Genomic DNA, 18,839 nt, shown 5'->3' on the forward strand with positions numbered 1-18,839 from the left:
ATACAATTCAAATTGGCAGTGAATGTGACCTGATTTGACAAGTTTTTGTTTATGTTACGAAACAATGACATATAGAAGTTAATTGTGACGTTACATCAATGGAATTGTGTTACAAAGCTTGCAACATTGGGTTGTTCTCAGCACATGACAGGTGTAGCGTGTTCATGAAGCAAACATTTCATGTAAATTTGGTGAAATTTTTATAACGGAGACTTAAATCAGTCAAGCTAATGTGGCAAAAAAGCTCGTTGGTTTACATTTTTACCAATGAAATTGCAATTCATAAACCCTTGTTACTTTTTGATCGAATACCTTTTAAGTTTCGGGGCATTTCTTTTGTTTTCCGCAACTTATTTCTTTTATTTTCCGCAACAAATTGAATGTTATTCGAATTGTTTGCTTCTTACAACAACTGAACAATTCGTGAATACAAATAACTAGAACTATTAATTCGAATACAATTCGAATTGCTACGTCTCAAAAAGTACGAAGTATTCATGAATACGAATACACGCTTGGGGTTTATTCGAATAGTATTTGAATTACACGTTGTTGTTTTTTGGTCAACTATTCATGAATACTAATACTTGACACGCTTTATTCGAATACAATTCGAATTGCTGCCACCTTAACATTACGAAACAATTCGTGAATACGAATACCTGACTCGCATTATTCGAATACAATTCGAATTGCCGAACTTTAAAAAGTGCTTAGAATTCATGAATGTGAATACATGCCTTGGTTTATTTGAATAGTATTCGAATTACTTGTCGTTGTAGTTTGGTCAACAATTCATGAATACAAATACTTGATTCGTTTTATTCGAATACCATTCGAATTGCTGTCACTCAAAAATTGTATTCATGAATTCGAATACAGTCATGCAGGTATTCGTAAAGTATTCGAATACAGAACGCGTGTATTCGACCCCATGTCTGATCAGTACTATTGCTTAAAATTACTTGTTTTGAAACACTGACTCAGGCAAATTGCGGATTCAACAACATTGGTACAAAAGAGCTCACAAATAAATTAACATCTTATCTATACTTGCTAATATTTAGATGTCTCAGACAACTCAAATGTTTTACCAAAACATTATGCACCATTTGTATCAAAGAATGCTTACTCAGTTGCAGTTTAGGCAATATGCTTTAATACAGCTTTGACTTACTTACACATCTGTTTGTTTCGCGTGTCTATGCTAGCGCAAAGCAAGTAATAAGTAACAAATTGCCAACTAGAAAAGTATTTACTCGTTCGTTACATTGACTACAGCGAGATATATTGCTTCAGATGAAAGTTGCATGTGTTCCCGCATTACAAAAGCAGATAAATATTGAGCACTTGACAAACCTTGGCAACGTTGCCAGCGCTAATGAAAATCTGTCTTGGAGTTAGTTTGACCAATTTCATACCAATATGAATGACGCTTGTAATCGGACACAAAAATTGTTGCACAGCTGACTGTATTATTCCAAACCAAGATGGTGCCAGCAGATGTATATATTTTGATTTGCAGATTGTTGATTGCATTAATGTTTATACTGTTTGCAAGCCGGTGCATTGTTTAGAAAGCATTATAATGCCCCCAAGAAACTGTATGTTAAGCCTTAACGGTTAAGGTTTGCAAAATTGTTTAAATATAGTGAAATTTGAGTGTTGGGATTGAATATGAAAAAGTTGTTTTACATGTTATGTTAACCTAATGCGTCATACTTCGGTCTTTGTTACATCGGGGAAAGTAATGTGTAGTGTGAATAAACTGTTGCTGCCAGGAATATCAACAAATTTTCAGCTCTTCCAGCAGTTTTGATTGTAATATGCCGACGTTTCGATGTCTCATACGAGACAGCCCTTCATCACGGTAATGACATAGATTGAGAACACAAAGTTGCCATATAGCAACAAGGGGGTTGAAACACACACAAACGCGGTGGTTTAAAAGCACAGTACACCAATGGTCGAGTGATAACACATAGCTTAATGGTGCGAAAGCGACCGATAAGTTATCGGCATTAGAACGTACGGTTTAACGTTCATCGTGTTGGTGTGAAAACGTTTGTTCCGCGACTCTAGCAAACCTCGCTTGTGGAAGTCGGTTTCCCTCGCTAACACCTTAGCAGCAGAAAAGTTAATGGTGTGATTATGGACACTAGCATGTAAGGCTAGTGCCGATTTGTGTGCATCTTTCATGGTCACATCCCTTTCATGTTCTTTTCGGCGCGTATTCAAAGACCTTCCCGTCTCGCCAAAGTAAATCTCATTGCACTATCCACCAGACATGAGGTCGAATACACGCGTCCTGTATTCGAATACTTTACGAATACCTGCATGGCCCTATTCGAATGCAGGAATACTTTAGTAATTTTTGAGTAACAGCAATTCGAATGATATTTGAATAAAACAAGTCAAGTGTTTGTTTGACATGTAATTCGAATACTATTCGCATAAATCCAAGCATGTATTCGTATTCATGAATACTTACGCACTTTTTAAAATGTATCAATTCGAGTTGTATTCGAATAGTGCCAGTCAAGTATTTGTATTCACGAATTGTTTCGTAATGTTTAAGTGGCAGCAATTCGAATAAAGCATGTCAAGTATTTGTATTGTCGAATAGTTGACCAAAAAAACACAACGTGTATTTCGAATAAACTCCAAGTGTGTATTCGTATTCATGAATACTTATGTACCTTTTAAAATGTATCAATTCGAATTAACAGTTTAGTTATTTGTGTTCACGAATTGTTTATTTGTTGTCAAAAACAAACAATTCGAATGTACCGATTCGGGTATCTGTAGTTGCTGTTAGAACTTAGAAGGTATCGAACAAAAAGGAGCATTTGGGTTTATTCATTGCTAACTTATCGGTAAAAATGTAAACCAACGAGTTTTGTTTTGCCACATTAGCTTGAATGATTTAAATCTCCGTTATGTAAATTTCCCCAAATTTACTGATATGTTTGCCTCACCTGTCATGTGTTGAGAACAAAGCTAATCTTGCCATCTTTGTAACACAATTGCATGTATGTAACGTCACAATCTAAGCTTTATGTGTCATTGTTTCGCAACATAAACAAAAACTTGTCTAATCAGGTCACATTCACTGCCAAATCGAATTGAATTTGAATATATTTGGCAAAAATATGTTGCAACATATTCTCACCTACTCCCAGTCTGGAGGTAATCGGCAATTTGAAATGTATTCATAAAAATGTAGGCGACGCATTACATCCGTTAACTTAAGAATGTATGGCCAAGTGACAAAAGAACGCTGTTTGGACTAAATCTTTTTCCGTGCAACTTTGGTTTTTCGGTTAATCATAATTCAGTTCGGGTGGCCGTTTAACCGCAGGGTGCCCTTCGTAATTCCATTTTACTATCCATAACTACACCATCAAACTTTCTGCTGCCAAGGTGTTAGCGAGGGAAACTGATTATCGCAATCGAGGTTTCCTGGAGTCCTGGAACATACATTCTCACACCAACAACGGACGGTCTAATGCCGATAACTTATCGGTCGCTTTTGCACCATTGAGCTATGTGTTATCACTCGACCATTGGTGCACTGTGCTTTTTAACCACCGCGTTTGTGTGTGTTTCAACCTCTTTTTGCTATATGACAACTTTGTGTTCTCAATCTATGTCATTGCCCAAGAATATTTTATTCCTGGATACAGAAATTTCAAAACCCTTGGAAGGTACACTTTTGTTAAGCGTGCATCACAAACCAACTAGTATTACAAGGTACCTACAGTTCAAAATTAACATAAAAACTGATGTTCCAATGCCGATTAGCTATCAGTCGCATTTGCAGCACTTAACTACGGTTTTTATCAACGTATTATCGTCGTTTTCGCGCCAGTGTCTTTTTCGTGTTCACTCTCTTGAAAAACCACTGGTTGGCTAGCCGACATTACCCTAAAGTAGACGCCCAGTATAAGGCGTCAAAACGTCAAATCACTTGTTTACATTTTTTTACAGGAAAGCAAAGCCTATCTTGTTTCAGATCATAACATATATATCGTAAAACAGCTTATCCATTTTTTTGTTTATATTACCTGAATAACTAATTTGAAGAAATATGTCATTAACGGATTTGGGCGTGGATCAAGCTGATATTTGTGATCAAAGATTTTTGGAAGGTGGAAATAGAAAACGACATATGCTGATCAACAGCATTGAGAAACTTCAGCGATGTGATGTTTGTGAAAAAATTTTTGCCCAGAGTTCGATTTTAAAAAGACACATGTTGACTCACACCAAAGAAAAACCTTATCAGTGTACTGTTTGTAGAAAGACATTTGGTCGGCTTGCAATATTGAAACAACACATGGTGACACACACCAATAAGAAACCTCATCGATGTGACGTTTGTGAAAAAAGGTTTGCTCGTAAAGATGTTTTGAAAAAACACATGTTGGTTCACATAGATGAGAAGCCTTATCGATGTGATCTTTGTGATACACGATTTACACAGAGTGGAAATTTGAAAAGACACTTGTTGACTCACACTAACGAAAAACCTTATCGATGTGATGTTTGTGAAAAGAGATTCAGGAATAATTCAAATTTGAAAACACACATGTTGACCCACACTAAAGAGAAACCTTATCGATGTGATGTTTGTGGAAAAGGGTTTGCTCGTAGTGGAGATTTGAAACAACACATGTTGATTCACACTAATGAGAGACCATATCGATGTGATACTTGTGGTAAAAAAATCACTCAACGTGGAAATTTGAAAACACACATGTTGATTCACACTAAAAAGAAACCTCATCGATGCGATGTTTGTTACAAAACATTTACCCACTCTGGAAATTTGAAAAGACACATGTTGACTCACCAGAAAATGTAACTTTACCGGTGTGATGTTCATTAAAATGTTTACTTGGGCTATAACATTGCCTGTTTGTACGGATTTTGTTTCCTAACAGTTTGAAGAAACATGTATCTCACAGAGCAACAATAATAAAGGTGACCCTATGTACAGTTAACGTTGTTCACCAAACCATTCAAATCTTGCATAAATTATGTGGGAAATTTGGCAGCTGTCAATGGAATATTCGATCGCTTTAAATTAGGAATGCCTTTACAATATTACAAAAAAAATTCTCGTTTGGTGCTGTTTTGTATTTTCAGTGGTGGTATTTCAAAATGACTTTTTACTGGGATTGAACAACAATAAACACGTTGTACATAATGTACATTACTTTCAAAATTTGTAACACGTTGGATCAGCAGGCCGCAATCTTTAAAATTATATATATATATATACTCTTATATGACATATACGCTTACATGACATGATTAAGTAATTATTAAAATATTATAGGCGTTGAGTGTTTAACAGTTTAAACCAATTAACTCTAGTTTGACATTGGGTAAAAGAAAATTCTGGGATGAACAGTGAGAAGCTTTTAGGACATAGTCTTCAATGAAGTAAGTTCTTGTCGCTTCATACGCCTTCGGTTTATGGCAATTTAAAGAATCGGTATGAGGTGTTGACTACTTTCTGTTCAATTCTGAGCGTTTTTGTTGGTTTTGATGGTACCTGCCCAAGCTCGTAAAAAAACATTAAAATAATAAAATTATTATGTGAAATTAGTAATGGTCTGGACTATAGTACTGTAACGTAGTCAGACACGTACATAAATATTGAACAACATAACCTTTTACAAATGGTTATCACTAGTAACTGCTTGGGTTTGTATAATTAAGGACTGAAAGATATAAGTGTGTGCAATAAAAAAAAACTGTTTAAACATGATGCTAAAATTTTTTCCTCATGTTCGTTTTCGCAACAATATAAGTTTGATTAAATTAATATCTGATCGACAAAACGCATTGACACTATGCTTGGTGGTCTATCCTTACCTTGTTACCCCTTTATTTTGCACTGCGATTGTCGGCGAGCACCTTAGTTTTCTAAATGAAATGCTCGACGTCATTTTTAGCTCACATAACCGTTTATGGCTATACATCATCAAATCTGTATTGTTATATAATTTTAAACCAAAATAGCTTTACATTAATCTAAATTAAATAAATAATATTTTGTTAGTAAACATGATTTTGTATGTTGGTAATCATACAAAATTATACTGGATGTTAATGATCAGATTGGTGGAATGTTTATCATACATTCATGCTTCTATAGCAAATAGTCCCCAGTGCTGAGTAACATGCTGGAACACTGGCCGATTACACGCAGTTTACCTAATTGTCAAACACAACATGTAATTTAACCATAACAGTGTCACAAATAATTACATTTAAGGAAAATAGAGCATCATCATTTACTTTTGCCATCGAACCATGAACCACAGGTTCAAGCTACTTGACGCAGAAAAAGCACGGCCTGCGAACTCTCGCTTATTTTTGCGCGTTTTAAGCGACCGAAATCTGTTAAGCGCCAAAAAAGGCAGGAAAAATAAAGCAAACAATCGTTTTGTAGGTCTGAGTGCAACGCTTGTGCCCTTGAGGTCCCTTGCTTCATACTTCGGGCTTAATTACATCGGGGAAAGTAATGTGTAGTAGTAATCAATTGTTGCTCCCAGGCATAATGTATCAACAAATTTTTAAAAGCAGTGATGGTCGAGTGATAACACATAGCTCAACGGTGTAAAAGCCACCGATAAGTTATCGGCACTAGATCGTCCGTTATAACGTTCATCGTGTTGGTGCGAAAGTTTATGTTCCACGACTCCAGGAAACCTCACTTGTGAAAAACGGTTTCCCTCGCTCACACCTTGGCAGCAGGAAAGTTAGCGGTGTGATTATGGACAGTAGCATGTTTTGCTAATGCCGATTTTGCTACTCAAACTTTTCCGGGTCGCGTACCACCTGACAACTTTTTGTATGGCTTCGTACCACCTAAAGTCCTAAACCCTGTTTGAATGGATAGACCAAGAAATAGGCCCATTTTCTAAACCTGGCTCGCTTATTTAGCAGTTTAAAAGAATGTCCAAAACACAACTTTGGCCCAAACCAGGGCTGATCGATTGGGTCAGTTTAGTTGCAATTTTAGATTGGAATTAAATTAGGTATCGCAGAAAGTACTCGCGTACCACTTGAAAAGTGCGTACCACTAGTGGTACGCGTACCACAGTTTGAGAACCACTGCTTTAGGCGCTCGTTCAGTGATCTGTCCGGCACTTTGGTATACAAAGGCTTTGGTTTAATGCGTGGTGGGACATCAACTGTACGTACATGGATGGGCTGCTGTGTAAATTCGTTTTCGAAGCAAATTTTCGAAACAAATTTGCCAAAAAAATCTGCCAAACAAAAATTTGTTTCCCTAAACTCGAAACGAATTTTTGCTCAGAAAATTTTGCTTTCGCTCGATGTCGATAAAGAGCTCAAAAATGGGAAATTTTGTGAAAATAATTTTTGAAACAAATTTGTTTCCACTTCGTAGAAAATTTGTTACTTACCAAGTCTTCTGGCAAATTGTCGGCATATTACAATAAAAACTGCTGGAAGAGCTAAAAATGTGTAAAACAATTGTGTATATCCCAACAACTTATTTCAGTGAATATAGTGTTGCTACCAGCACCAGGCATATTGCAAACACATTTCTTTGAACATCCGGCTTCACCAAGATAATGTCAGCTATCCAATGCAGTCTTTAGTAGTGATGTACCGAATGGGCTAAATTTTGATTCGGCCGAAACCGAATATTCGGCGGTTTTGCCGAATAAATTCGGCCGAATCAACCGAATCATTAATGAGGTCACGCGAAGTCGTACGCTACGCGTTTGACGTGAAAAAATGTTTATCTATCAGGCAGCCAGTGCAAAATAGTTGTGTTTCGTCCTTAAAGACACGTTTAACGCTTTAAATTTGTGTTCGTAAAAGATTCGGTTTCGGCCGAATCGCAACAAATTATTGGGCCGAAACCGAATCTTCGCAAAAATGATCGAATTCGGCAAACCGAATATTCGGTACACATCTATTCTTTAGCACCCCGAGTGTAAACACCAGAAAGACGTTGGCGCAAAAACGTAGACAAAAAAACCTTTGTTCACCAGTTCCAAGCGACCTTTGTTCACCAGTTCCAAGCGAGCTAATTGACTTTGAAACATCCGTTTTTATGTTAATCTACGATTTTGACCCACGTTTTTATCTTAGTTTTCGGGCCAGTGTCTTCCTCATGTTCACTTCCGGGGTGTTATAACAGCGACTGTGTTGGGTAGCTGACATTACCCTGATGTAGACAGCGCGTGTATGACGTTGAAACGTCGGATGACTTGTTTACATTTGTCAGATGAACAAAAATATCTATCTTGTTTCAGCTAATAACACATAAGTCGTGAAACAGGATAAACATTTTTTATTTATAAAACCTGAATAACTGATTTGAAGGGAGATGACATCAACAGATTTCGGCGTGGATCAAGCTGATATTTGTGATCAAAAGTTTTTGAAAGGTGGAAAAGTAAAACGACATCTGCTGAAACACAACATTAAGAAATTTAAGCTATGTGATGTTTGTAAAAAAAACTTTTACCCACAGTGGAACTTTGAAAAGACACATGTTGATTCACACTAAAGAGAGACCATATCGATGTGATATTTGTGAAAAGGGGTTTTCTCAGATGGGAGTGTTAAAATCACACATGTTGACTCACACTAAAGAGAAACCTCATCGATGTAATGTTTGTGATAAAAGATTTACCAAAAGTGGAAAATTAAAAACCTACATGTTGATTCACACTAAAGAGAGACCATATCGATGTGATACTTGTGATAAAAAATTTACCCAACGTGGAAGTTTGAAAACACACATGTTGACTCACACCAAAGAGAAACCTCATCGATGTGATGTTTGTGAAAAAGGGTTTGCTCGTATGGGATGTTTAAAAAGACACATGTTGACCCACACTAAAGAGAAACCTCATCGATGTGATGTTTGTGGAAAGAGTTTCAGTGACATTTCAATTTTGAAAAGACACATGTTGACTCACAACAAAAGCTAACTTTACTTATGTGAAGGTTAGCTGAAATTGCTTTTTTTGTATGGACTTTGTTTCCAAACAGTTTTAAAAAAACATGTACGACACAAGTAACAATAAAAACGTTGATTCTATGTACATTTAACGTTGTTCACCAAACCATTCAAATCTACTGTAGTTTAAGTTCGGCGCCTGTCGATGGGATATTCGACTCCTTTACATTAGTAATTTCTTCAAACTATTACAAAAAAAACATTTTGATCTAATAACGCTATGTTTTACTTATAAACTCGGCCAATAACGACGAAATATTACCTTGTTTATTTTTACCGACACAAATAAAACTCGGGTTTGTTTACACATGGGGGTAAGCTTCAGCATTGTGTATGTTTTCTTTTAATATTGATTTGAATTTCAATTGGGCAAAAAAGTGATATTTTACTTGTATTGAAGAACAATAAACACGTTGATGTACGTTGCCCTTGGTTGAAAATTTGTAACACGTTGAGTCAGCAGGTCGCAGTCATTTAAAGTATTATATATATATGTTAAATTTAATATCGTTTGATAATGATTCAGTGGTTATGAAAATATTGAAAGTGTTGAGCATTTAATAGTTTAACCAAATCAACTCAATAAAATTTTTAACCAAATCAAGTTATTTACTGAACTTGGTAAACTTTTTAAACAGACAAACCTGTGAAGTACTGTAAATATGTTCCACTCTACTTAAAAACATTAAGATCAAACAGAAACACATTAGTAACTAAAAGTTTTGTAATGAGCAGTGAGAAACTTTTGGGACATATTCCTTTGTTTTGTCCAATGAACAATTGCTTACTCCGTTGCAGTTTGCAATAGGCAACAATTTTTTGTTATATGCCAACGTTTCTATGTCCCATACGAGACACCTTCATCAGGGTAATGACATAAATTGAGAACATAAAGTTATTATAAAGCAATAAGTGTGGTAAAACACACACATAACGCACCAATGGTCGAGTAATAACACATAACTCAATGGTGCAAAAGCGACGGTTAATTTATCGGCATTAGAACGACGGTTTGAGCGTTCATCATGTTGGTGTGAAAATGTATGTTTCACGAATTTACGAAACCTCGCTTGTGAAATTCGGATTCCCTCGCTAACACCTTGGCAGTAGAAACGTTAATGGTGTGATTATGCACAGTAGCATGTTGTACTAAGGCCACATCCCCTTTATGTTCTATTCGGCGCGTGTTTAAAGACCTCGCCGCTAAATCTCATTGCACTCTCCACAGGATATTGCGTACACCACGCCCCTTGCACTCTCCACAGGATATTGCGTACACCACGCCTTTGCGCTGCGACAGCATCTGACGTAGGGTGGACTGGTTTAATCCCTACCTAGAGCCCCAAATCGGTCAACATGCGACGGATTACATCCGTTAACTTAGGAATGTATGGCAAAGTGACAAATGCACGCTCTTTGGACTGAATCTTTTTCCGTGCAACGTTGGTTTTTCGGTCACTGATAATCCAGTTCGGGTAGCCGTTTAACCGCAGGGCCTCGTGTACCCTTTGTAATTCAGTTTTACAGTCCACAATTACACCATTAACTTTTCTGCTGCTAAAGTGTTTGATTTTCACAAGCGAGGTTTCCTGGAGTCGTGGAACATACATTCTCACACCAACACGATAAACGTTAAAACGGACGTTTTAATGGCGATAACTTATCGGTTGCTTTTGCACCATTGAGCAAGGTGTTCACACGACCATTGATGCGCACTGCGTTTTTTTTCACCACCACGCATTTTGTGTTTGTTTTACCGCCCCTGTTGGTATATGACAACTTTTAGTTGATAATTAATTTATGTCATTGCCCTGATGAAGGTGTCTCGTATGGGTCATCGGAACGACGGCATACTATTTTAAAAACTATTGAAGGAGCTAAAAAAATAATGTGTAGTATGTTTCACCTTAGCACGCATGTTGTTGGAAATTTTTATTATGATGAAAATATGGTTATGCTTCTACGTTCCGGAACGTAACAAATTTGATAAACTAAATTTGTGTCAAAGATTTCAACGAATTCCATTTTGCTACGTCTTTTTGGTGTTTCTTCAGGCGCCGGTTCAATGATCTGTCCGGCACTTTGATATACAAAGGCTTTGGTTTACCGGGTGATGGATCATCAACTGTAGGTACCTGGATGTGCTGGTTTGTTTACAGACAAAAACAAGAATATTTTATTCCTGGATACAGAAATTCGACACCCCTTGATGGTACATTTTGTTTGGGCGTGCATCACAAACCAACCAGTATTACAAGGTACCTGTAGTTCGAAATAAATATAAAAACATAATGCCGATTAGCTATCAGTCGCATTTGCAGCACTTAACTACGATTTTTATCAATGTATTATCGTCATATTCACGGCAGTGTCTTTTTCGTGTTCACTCTCTTGCTGTTACAAGAACCCCTGGTTTGCTAGCTGACGTTTACCCTAAGGTAGACGCCCAGTATAAGACGTCGAAACGTCGAATGACCAGTTAACATTTTTTTAGAGGAAAGAAAAAGCCAATATTGTTTCAGCTCATAACATATTAATCGTAAATCAGCATAACTATTTTTTACTTATCATACACTGAAAAACTAATTTAAAGAGAGATGACATCAACGGATTTGGACTTGGATCAAAGTGATATTTGTAATCAAAGGTTTTTGGAAGAGGGAAATAGAAAACGACATATGATGAAACACAGCATTGAGAAACTTAAGCGATGTGATGTTTGTGAAAAAACTTTTATTCAGGGTTGGATTTTGAAAAGACACATGTTGACTCACACCAAAGAAAAGCCTCATCAGTGTACTGTTTGTGAAAAGACATTTGGTCGGCTTGGAATATGGAAAGAACACATGGTGACACACACCAATGAGAAACCTCATCGATGTGACGTTTGTGAAAAAAGGTTTGCTCGTGTAGGACGCTTAAAAAGGCACTTGTTGACTCACACCAAAGAGAAACCTTATCGATGTGATGTTTGTGAGAAACGGTTTGCTCGTATGGGAATTTTAACAACACACATGTTGATTCACACTAAAGAGAAACCGTATCGATGTTTTGTTTGTGAAAAACGGTTTGCTTGTGGTAGTCATTTGAAAACACACCTGTTGATTCACACTAAAGAGAAATCACATCGATGTAATGTTTGTGAGAAACGGTTTGCTCAAGGTATAGATTTCAAAAGACATATGTTGACTCACACTAAAGAAAAACCTCATCAATGTGATGTTTGTGAGAAACGGTTTGCTCGTTGGAGTGCTTTGAAAAGACACATATTGATTCACACTAAAGAGAAACCTCATCGATGTGATGTTTGCGAAATAAGATTTAATGTCATTTCAAGTTTAAAAAGCACTTATTGAATCACAATAAACAGTAACTTTGCCGATCTGATGTTCATAAAAATATTTGCTTTGGCTGAAAAACCACCTATTTGTACAGCTTTGGTGTCCTAACAATGTAAAAAAATCATGTACCACACAGAGTCCCAATGTAAACGCTGATGTTTTTCACATACATGATCATCTGTTTGAAAGCAATTTAAATATTTAATTTCATTCTTGCTACTATCAGGCTTACCAAACTTTGAGCTAGTTGAAAACTGCAATTTGAGTAGTTTTATCTTACTTGCTTTAATAAGAGTTCATCGGTAAACCATATGACATGTTTTGTGGTGTTTTCTATCGACCGGTGAAATGTTGTATGGTTAAAACAAAAATAAATTTACTGCATGCCGTGATTTGTGTTTTCATGCAACTCATGCAAACACACAACGTGATCAATCTACAGTGTATTAATTTTGAAAACATACTACTTGATTACATCAGGAATCGAAATCATGAACCATACTTTTATAATTTGAGACGTTTGGCCCAGTACGGCACCACAATCAAAACTTTGTAGGTTTGTGCGCGTTTTACGTATAGTGTAACCGCATCCACTATTTCCTGGCTGAATACAAGCAAAGTGCATCATTTGCAAAAAAGAGCTCACAAATAAATTAAAATCTCATCTACACTTGCTAATATCCAGATGCCTGAGATAACTTCAATGTATCACAAAAAACGTATGTACTTTTTTAATCAAACAATGTTCACTCACTTGTTTAAAAAAAAAAAAACTTCACTTACTTTCCTCACTTATTTTGCAATAAGCCACAACAGGCAAACTTGAAAGGTGTTTACTTGTTTGTTACATTGGCTACAGCGAGACATATTGCTTCATATTCAAGTTGCAGGTGTTTTGCGTATTACACATGCAGATCTACATTAAATTACTGGACAAACTTTGGGATTTTCCCAGCGCTATTGGAGGTCTGTCCTACCAGTTGGTTTTGCCAGTTTCGAAACAATAGAAATGACAACGCGCCAAAGAGTTCTTTTCGGCTAAGCAAATGAGATGAAGTTAATATTATTATAAAATAACTTCGTCTCTTAATTCAAAGCTCTAATTAGTACATAAAACGTCATTGGTGAACTTGCGTAAAAGCTTATTATAATAACGTCATACACATTAACGTTTATACTTGAAATTAAGTGACGTTACATATGCTAGCTTTGACAGGTACTTCAGACTTGACGGGATAACTAGAAACGCTACAGTGTAGTGGGATGCAAAAAAACTAATTTTATGTTAACGTTCGCAGCATTACGAACATTTCGATTTACACGCGGAATTAATGGATTTAACGGCACGTGTTAACATAAAAACACTTTCCGCCTAAGACGAAACGAAAACCGCAAACGAAATTGACATGAATGTGATATATTTTTATTTTCCAAATAATGTTTTGTGATAGTTTATAATCGTATCAACAGCGTTGTAAGCTTTTTTTTGGTTTTAGCTGATAGCAAGTTGCATACTTTATTTTTAACTAATTTGTCGTTCACGTGGTGTAATGCTAAACAAAATACTAGTTGTTTTATTAAGAACTTGTATTTTTGCCAACGTTTCGCTCACCAGAACGGTCACTGTAGATAAATGAGTGTGTAAAATCACGCCGCGTAGTTGAAACCTAAATTGGAATTCAAAGCACAGGCTAAGTATACGCTGCTAAACGTTGATTGATTGACTGCATGCCCTGAGTCAAACTAGTCAATAGCTTACTGTAACACAAACTCGTACAAACGCCGGAGATCGCACCTACACAACTAATTTCTGTCTACATTATTTTGTGTACGCGCAACAACTGGTCATAGTAAGCCAGATTAAAACGTCAGCTAAGAATTTTCACTTGCAGATATAAGGCCGATGCCAGGTTTAGAAAACATTATAATGCGCCGCAAAGGTCTCTTATATCTGCGAATTTGTTCAAACAAAGTATAATTGAATCCCTGTCGTGGGATTCCATCGCATGTTAGATTTTTCTGGTCTGCTCCTTGTGCAAATTTAAGCGAGATTGGCAGATATTGCAATTAATGTGTAACAGTATTTCGTTTGATTATGTTTCTTGATGGTAATATTTCCTAAAATTCAATTGTTTCAAAGTTTGCCCTAATTTCTATGTGGAAAATTTCTGAATTTCTTTTCCTTTATGCTGAACAATGTCGCATAATCAGTGTTATAAAATATGTTATAGCTTCAAGCAGTTTTTCTTTGCGTTGTAAATATACTTAAGATTCGTGGTTCCGCTCGTAAGAACATATCCTAGAAGCCACACTTTTCAACACTTAAATTTTAAATAAACACTAACAACCCTTAAGTTTTCTGCATTAATAAAAGGCAAATGAACCCCGGCTGAGGATTCTCTGGTACTCCGATTTGTATACTTCTCTTCAGCAGTTTGGTGATGACGAGTAAATGACTTTTTCGTAACACACCAAACAAAAACGTTTGAAAATTAATTTTGCATCATATAAAAACGAATAAATATAATCAAGTAGTTAACTTTTGGAGAAAACAACGTGTAAACTACTTGTTGGCTTGCATCACGCAATATGAGGTATTAACTAACACTTTGTGCAATTTTGTTTCCCTGATCAGAAAAACGCTTCGTTCCACTGTTGTGTACAACCACATGCAAAGTATTCACACGCGTCACTATAGCTGAATGAGTGTGTAACATCACGGATAGTTGACACCTAAATTGTCATTCAAAAAGCAGTCAAAGCATACGCTGCCAAACGTTCTATTGAAAAAACGCTACATGCACCATTCGTCCCTGACTGCATGCCCTGAGTCAAACTACTTAATTGCTTCCTGTAATACAAAAAACGTGCAAACGTCGTAGATCGCAGCTGCACAACCGATTACTGTATGCGAAGCAACTAGAAACAGTAGCACAGTTGAGGGATTTTCAGTAGCGAGGTGAAGCAAGAGGAAAGATTAACTGGTTTGTTAGGACGATTCTTTATTGTTTGTAGTACACAGGTTTAATATTTGCCCAGCGGTTTGCTGAGGTTAATTTGAGTGTGTAATATAACTGCAGTTGTAAATAAACGAAAGTTAGTATTACCTGTAATATTTTCCACAAAAGGTAATAAAATTGGCGCAAAAGTGCTTTCACCTGTGTGTTAGTACCTGACCAATTGAATTGATTTTTCACATATCTTAACTTACAGGTTAAACCGTTTTGACTAATCAGTTACCGGTCCCCAGGCCCAGTTTATGATCATTGTAAATGGCGCTTGTAATTGGACATGCTGGAAAAGGAATTTGTTGCACAGCTGACTGCCGCACTGCGCAGCCACTCGATCAGCTCAACACGTATGAGACGCAATGCGGTTAAGTTAAGTAAAGTTAAGTTAACATTCCAGTAAGCACGCGCATAGTTATTACTTCATTCTTCCGCAAACGACATTTGTGACCGAAAGCGTGTGAATTGAGATTCCAGTGAACACGATATTACCTACTGCACAACAAAAAGGATAATTTGGAATGTATAGAGTGTAATTAGCAGTCTGTTACGTTTTGGTGTTGGCATTGCAAACAAATAGTCAGGAAGTTTTAAACAGCAACTTGTTTGTCAGTTGATATTAAGTATTACGTCAGCGTTTTGTGTCACATTAGATCCAACAAACAAGTATGTCGCAGTAAGTAAAAAAATAAAAAAATGGTATATTAAAATAAGAAAGACTATGTTGCGTGTGTTCGAAAAAATTGGTTCTTTGTCACGTTAGCTACACCGAGTTGCTTTTGGTTAAAGTTACACGGATATAGCGCATAATTGAATACACTGTTTTAGCACTGCACAAAGCATTTTGATTTTATCAGCGCCAGTGGACTATCTGATTAGCAGTTTGGACCATTATAAATGACGCATGCTATCGGACACGCTGGAAAAGGAGATTGTTGCACAGCTGACTGCAGCATTGCGAAGCAAGTTAATGCCAGTTATCGCCAACACTGAACACTTCCACAAAAGTTTCGTTTCTTTATTTCTATGGCATACAATTTATTTTATGTGCACATTCACACTTTGCAGCATTTTGAGCACTTTGGTCTACACACTAAAGCAGTGGTGGTAAGTTTGTTCAACTAAATTTATGCAAAACAATTTTGAACATAATGTTCCATGGTTTGAAACGGATGAATAACAAAGCTAACATCTTGTTTCAGGTCATAACATAGTATTCGAAAGTCAGATAAAACTTTTCTTTTTAATATCTGAACACTATATTGACGAGATGACATCACAGGTTTTCGACTTTGAGTTAAGTGATGTTTTTGATCAGAGGTTTATGGAACGTGGAAATGTGAAACGACATATGCTGACACCCACTATTAAAAAACATTATCGATGTGATGTTTGTGAAAAAACTTTTGTCCAAAGTGGAAATTTGAAAGTACATACGTTGACTCACATCAAAGAAAAACCTCATCGATGTGATGTTTGTGAAAAAGGATTTGCTCGTGGTGGAGATTTGAAAACACACATGTTGATTCACACTAAAGAGAAACCACATCGATGTGTTTTTTGTCAAAAGAGTTTCAGTATCAATTCAAATTTGAAAAGGCACATGTTGACGCACACTAAAAACAAACCCAATCGATGTGATGTTTGTGAAAAAAGATTTGCTGACAGTGGAAGTTTAAACAGACACATGTTGACCCACACTCAAACAAAATCTCATCAATGTGAAGTTTGTCAAAAGAAATTCAGTATCAATTCAAATTTGAAAAGACACATGTTGACGCACACTATGGATAAACCCCATCGATGTGATCATTGTGACAAACGATTTTCCCAAAGCGGAAATTTGAAAACCCACATGTTAATTCACACTAACGAGAAACCTCTTCGATGTAATGTTTGTGAAAAAAGGTTTTCTCGAAGTGGATATTTCAAAACACACATGTTAATCCACACTGGAGAGAAACCACATCGATGTGATACTTGTGATAAACGATTTACCCAAAGCGGACATTTGAAAACCCACATGTTGCTTCATACAAAACAAAAACCATCAATATTTTAGTTGCGGAAAAAGATTTAATGTCATTTCAAGTTTGAAAAGACACTTGTTGAGTCACAATTAGTGATGCACCGAACCCGCCTAAAAAGGTTCGGGTCGAAACCGAATATTTGGCCACGAGGCCGAATAATTTTGGTCGAATGAGGCCGAACCTAAAATCCTGTTTTTATGGATGTTTTCAACTGAATCTTGTGTCGTTGATGCGAGTGAAGTGAATTATGTGACAAATCAAAATCACTTACACCATCTGGAAGCTTTACTAAACTTGCAATATTTTGCAGACAAAGTGGCCCGTATTTAATGGTAGAGCTACTAACACTGAGCTTCACCTTTGGCTCGACCTGGGAACTTCTGGTAGGTGGCGCAAAAGAGCATAGGCGTTTATGGTGCTGTTATAGCAATTTGGGTTTCCGGTAAGAATAATTGCTGAGTCAGCACCATAAACGCCTATGCTCTTTTGCGCCACCTACCAGAAGTTCCCAGGTCGGGCCAAAGGTGAAGCTCAGTGTTAGTAGCTCTACCGTATTTAATAGATACAACAATTAGTTAATTTATGACGTTTTGTTTTGGTGAAAATGCTAGTTTGGGCATTAATTCCATGCAATCAAAAAGTTCGGTTTCAGCCAAATTTTTAAAAAATTCGGGCCGAAACCGAACTTCGGTGCATCACTAGTCACAATAAACAGTAAATTTACCGATTTGATCTTCGCAAAAATATTTGCTTCGACTAAAAAACCACCTATTTTTACAGCTTTGGTGGCCTAACAATGTAAAAAGTCACATATCATACAGAGTCACAAAGTAAACGCAGATGATTTGAATATGTATGTGAAATCATATCGTTTATAACGGCAGCATGCTAATACCACCGTTTTGTTTTTCTTTTTTTCCACAAGAAAGCACAGCCGCGTACATGCAAGTTAGTACTTAACCGTGTTTGTGAAACATTAAACATACTATTAAATATTTAAAATAGGTTTTGAATTCTTATATACTTTTCGCTAATTGCTGTATTCTCTTTAATTACGATTCCTATTTTAATAAGACTTCTTTTTTGTGGCTTATAACCAAATAAAGCAACAATGTATTCAACGGATTACATAAGTGGTGTTTTCTGAAATTTATCTGCAAGGAATCTTGAAGCAGCAGTTTAAACTATAAACTTAGTGAGGCTCATAGCGCAAACCTATTGCGTTGTTAATTCGTGAGAGTAGCATTAGCAGTACCTTGAAGAACCCACGCGATCGCGAACTACACTTTGTGAACTCTCTCTTTTTACATGCAGGATAATTTTTTTCACAACAATTATATTATTCTATATTTTAATTTCCTTCTTGCAAATATCAGGATGTCTAAATATGAGCTATTTGCAAACGAAAACCTATCTTAATTGTTTTAATAAGAGCCCATCG

The 18,839-nt window shown here is 36.4% G+C and overlaps 2 protein-coding genes across 2 annotated transcripts; both read left to right on the forward strand.

Moving 5' to 3' along the window:
* The first annotated feature begins 3,716 nt into the window (after positions 1–3,716).
* On the forward strand, positions 3,717–18,396 carry LOC145219349 (uncharacterized). The gene is made up of 3 exons (XM_080086723.1): positions 3,717–4,863; positions 8,468–8,985; positions 16,571–18,396. The coding sequence occupies exons 1-3, from the start codon at positions 4,091–4,093 to the stop codon at positions 17,428–17,430; spliced, it is 2,151 nt and encodes a 716-aa protein (XP_079942849.1). The 5' UTR covers positions 3,717–4,090; the 3' UTR covers positions 17,431–18,396.
* Positions 10,839–12,752, forward strand: LOC145217359 (uncharacterized). The gene is made up of 2 exons (XM_080084617.1): positions 10,839–11,277; positions 11,613–12,752. Exons 1-2 carry the CDS (start codon positions 11,159–11,161, stop codon positions 12,373–12,375), a joined length of 882 nt encoding a protein of 293 aa, XP_079940743.1. The 5' UTR covers positions 10,839–11,158; the 3' UTR covers positions 12,376–12,752.
* Positions 18,397–18,839: the final 443 nt, after the last annotated feature.

Source organism: Phallusia mammillata, chromosome 3 (genome assembly GCF_965637545.1).
Source record: "Phallusia mammillata chromosome 3, kaPhaMamm4.hap1.1, whole genome shotgun sequence".
Classification (NCBI taxonomy): Eukaryota; Metazoa; Chordata; class Ascidiacea; order Phlebobranchia; family Ascidiidae; genus Phallusia; species Phallusia mammillata.

Coding starts and splice junctions, on each gene's coding strand:
- LOC145217359 (XM_080084617.1), top strand. CDS start 11,159: ATGTGCTGGTTTGTTTACAGACAAAAACAAGAATATTTTATTCCTGGA. Junction 11,278..11,612: donor AAACCAACCAGTATTACAAG/GTACCTGTAGTT, acceptor ACTAATTTAAAG/AGAGATGACATCAACGGATT.
- LOC145219349 (XM_080086723.1), top strand. CDS start 4,091: ATGTCATTAACGGATTTGGGCGTGGATCAAGCTGATATTTGTGATCAA. Junction 4,864..8,467: donor ATGTTGACTCACCAGAAAAT/GTAACTTTACCG, acceptor CGACATCTGCTG/AAACACAACATTAAGAAATT. Junction 8,986..16,570: donor CATGTTGACTCACAACAAAA/GCTAACTTTACT, acceptor ATCTTGTTTCAG/GTCATAACATAGTATTCGAA.